General features: G+C 40.5%; 1 protein-coding gene across 1 annotated transcript; it reads left to right on the top strand.

The window, feature by feature from the left end:
• The first annotated feature begins 1482 nt into the window (after positions 1–1482).
• Positions 1483–2680, top strand: LOC101304518 (gibberellin 3-beta-dioxygenase 3-like). Its single transcript, XM_004288777.1, has 2 exons — positions 1483–1943; positions 2074–2680. Exons 1-2 carry the CDS (start codon positions 1483–1485, stop codon positions 2678–2680), a joined length of 1068 nt encoding a protein of 355 aa, XP_004288825.1.
• Positions 2681–3917: the final 1237 nt, after the last annotated feature.

Raw genomic sequence — 3917 nt, 5'->3', positions numbered from 1 at the left:
TGATAAGAAACTATACATCATCTATATTATAGGTATGATAAGCATTCAACTTTCAGTTCATTTCATAGTATGAAAAAAACAATATGAACTATTGATGAAGTGTGTATAGCTACAGGTAGAGAACAGATTTTGTTTTTAGAGTTTGCAAATAACAGCTACTTATTGGTAGCTGGAAATTCTTGTGTGTAAACGGTATTCATGATTTTCATTTGTTGTTTTGTGTTACAGAATATAAATTTTTGTAAAGAAATTTGGATACATTTAGAATGTGAACATTTCTTCGAGTCAATTATTACTGCACATTAAAAATGTAGCATTTTGTAATGATGGGTTAATGCTGTTCACACCCATGGCAAGCACACTGATGATGTTATATGATTCTGTAATCTCATTGGATTAAATCCTGCAAGTTTCTCCGATAAAAGTTTTCCGTTCAAAATCGTCATTTTTCATCTAAAATCGTTTTTCCTGTGAACTATACACACGGTTTTTCCTATCAAAATCGCATAATGTTTTTTCTACACCAAAATTTGTCGACTCTTCAATCATACTTTTAAAGCGATTATAGAACTAACAGAACTCAAATTAAATCCTCTAGTGTTTATGATTTTTCATAGTGAACTAGGAAAGTCATAAAGATTAGAAAACTTAATATTTTTGCAAACTGTGACTTGCAATACAACTTAAAAATCATAAAATAGTAGTAATGAGATAATATCGTAAACGAAATTTACTAAAGAGATTAGTATCCAAATTGACTCTGACAAAATTTGGCATGTTAGCATGTCATCACGATGAACTATATACTAATTACTTCCCTATCATACCAGTTGTGCTTCAATTTCTTGAAAGTTTTCATTTCACACTAATTTGTGAATAACCGTTTTGCCGGTGCATTAGTTTCTTACAACATGTTGTGACCTTGTGGGAGAGTTTCACAATCTACAAGTCATCTCCTTTGTCTTTCTTTTCAGCATGGGAATCATTCCCTTTAAGAGAAAATGTTGAAGTATGAACAGATTGAGGATGGTTCAATTCCTACGGTGTACCAAATCGAGTAATGTAAGTATAAATTGGCAGGCATGTAGAGCATAAAAGACCATAACTAGGTACAGTTACTCTATATAAACATTGCAGAAACTCTCCTCGATCCCCATCGTTTTCCCACACTTTCTCTAAAGAGGAAAGAACCCGTGGAGATAAAAGATCCATATCGAAAGAAGGCCGGTGACTGGCCGGTAAAAGAACTCGTTTTCCAGTTTTACAAGACACCGGCCTCTTTAATATCAGGCACCGACTTTCATGGTTGCAAGTCTATAAGTTTAGCTAGTACGTACCAAGGTAACGAATGCCAAGCAAGAAGTACTACTGATAACTACCCAATTAGCAAAGCACGTTATAAATAAGAACCAACATAATCCCTTAGCTGCAACATTTGTTACTCATCATCAGCATTGTAGCTAAAATCCTCAGATTTAAGTCATGAGTTCAACTTCAACCTCTACTCGAAACCTCTCCCATATCATCCCACTCGACTTCAACTCCGTCGACACATTACCTGACTCCCACACTTGGGACTCCTCCCCGGACCACCACCTTTTCACAGAATTTGTACCCATCATAGACCTACACGACCCGAACGCCGCCACGCTCATACGGCTTGCCTCCGAGCAATGGGGTGTGTTCCAAGTCACCAACCACGGCGTTCCAATGAACTTGGTACAAGAAGCAGAGGTACAAGCCCGTGGGTTGTTTGAGCTGCCTAGAGACCAAAAACTCCGGGCACTCCGATCACCAGAGAGCTTCAGCGGTTACGGGAGTGCCGGCAATGCCGCTAACTTCTCAAAGCTGATGTGGTCGGAGGGTTTCACGATCATGGGGTCACCGGTTGAACATGCTGCTCAACTCTGGCCAGATGACCAGTCGGTCCAAACTCACTTCTGGTACGTACTCGCAGCATGAAATGCATGACCTGCCTGTCACATTGTCGCTATTTTGACTAGTCCTATTTTGACCAGTCAGATATTTTTACAGTGTTGACGATTTTAACCCTGATGGTGGCTATTCTTGCAGTGATGTAATGGAGGAGTACCAAAAGAAGATGAAGGGCCTATCTGGAAAACTGATACGGCTGATGCTTGGATCATTGGGCTTGGACAAGGAAGATGTTAAATGGCTGAACCGGCCCAAAAGGAGTAGCACAAATTTTCCACAGGTCCTGCAATTGAACTATTATCCGGTTTGTCCAGACCCGACCCGAGCCATGGGGTTGGCTCCTCATACAGACACCTCGGTTTTCACTGTGCTAAACCAGTGTGACATAAGTGGCCTGCAAGTCTTCCAGGAAGGGATCGGCTGGATGTCCGTTCAGCCGATCCCTGGTGCACTTGTAGTCAATGTAGGTGATTTGATGCACATATTATCCAACGGACGGTTCAAGACTACAATTCACCGTGCGGTTGTCAATGAGTTACATCACCGCATCTCCATTGCCTACTTCTATGGGCCACCGTATGACGTGAAGATATCGCCGCTGATGAAGTTGATCGGCCAAGATCATCCTCCTCTATATCGGCCGGTAACTTGGAAGGAATACCTTGGTATCAAGGGAACACATTTCAACAGGGCACTTGAGTTGATCAGGAATGACACAGGCTATGCATCATTCATATATGAATAGAAAGCTACTTATTGTACATATATACTTTGAACTCATCTAATTCCTTTTTTTTCCTTTGATCACTTGTATATTGTAAACTTGAAAGCCGAAATGACTAGTTAGTCGGATAATGAATACTAGTTACGTACGTTTTCACAATATATAGTAATATGTGACAATAACACATTTACAATTGTAATCTTTAAACTTAAAAAAAGTCAATTATAACAGAAAATAAATCAGTTAGAATTTATAGACACGGGTTTAGTCTCGTGCGCTGCTACTACCTAATAGAAAGGTGCTACTGTTGGTCAAAAAGCTGTTACTATGAAGTAAAAAAATAGACTATAAAGGGAGTAACAATTTACAAACGAGCTAAATAATCTACTACTGTCGATCAAGGTAAGGTCGACTACTACTGCCGATTTCTACTACCAATTTGCCTACTACTCCCTACGTTTGCTACACATCCCACTCTGATACTGCCTACTTCTGCTACCCAACCCACTGCTACTGCCTCAACCAGTCTCCTCCATTTTCAATGCATTACCTCAACCCAATCATATAGCTCAATTTTCAATTCATTGTCTCCGTGTGACCTCAACCTCCCATTGCTACTCAGATGCTCAACCTAATCATATACCTAATCCTAAACCTCAAAAATTCAGTGACAATTGAATTGAAATGCTTTGAACAAGAGTCGATTCATCTTCCTTCTCGACGGTGTTTACTGGTCATGTCGTTGGCCTCAGATTAGGTGACTTTAGTAGCAGATTGGATTTTAACGGCGGTGGAGGACTGAGGAATATGTATAGTGAGAGGATCGGTGGAGTAGTCGTCATCAGGGCAGAATTGTCTTCGTCGAGGCCGAGCCGCCGTTGCCGTCGAGGCAGAGCCGCCGTTGTATTCGAGGCAAAGCCGTCGTCGACTTTGAGGAGCCAAGTGTCGTCGACGAGCGTCTTCCGCTGCCGTTGGTATGTGAGAGAGAGAGAGAGAGAGAGAGAGAGAGAGAGAGAGAGAGAGAGAGAGAGAGAGAGAGAGAGAGAGAGAGAGAGAGAGAGAGAGAGAGAGAGAGAGAGAGTAGTAGTAGTAGTAGTAGTAGTAGTAGTAGTAGTAGTAGTAGTAGTAGTAGTAGTAGTAGTAGTAGTAGTAGTAGTAGTAGTAGTAGTAGTAGTAGTAGTAGTTAGTAGTTAGTTAGTTAGTTAGTTAGTTAGTTAGTTAGTTAGTTAGTTAGTTAGTTAGTTAGTTAGTTAGTTAG

The sequence above is a fragment of the Fragaria vesca genome, linkage group LG1 (genome assembly GCF_000184155.1).
Source record: "Fragaria vesca subsp. vesca linkage group LG1, FraVesHawaii_1.0, whole genome shotgun sequence".
Taxonomy (NCBI): domain Eukaryota; kingdom Viridiplantae; phylum Streptophyta; class Magnoliopsida; order Rosales; family Rosaceae; genus Fragaria; species Fragaria vesca.
Note: the sequence above shows the minus strand (reverse complement) of the source record. Positions and strands in the feature narration are given on the sequence as shown.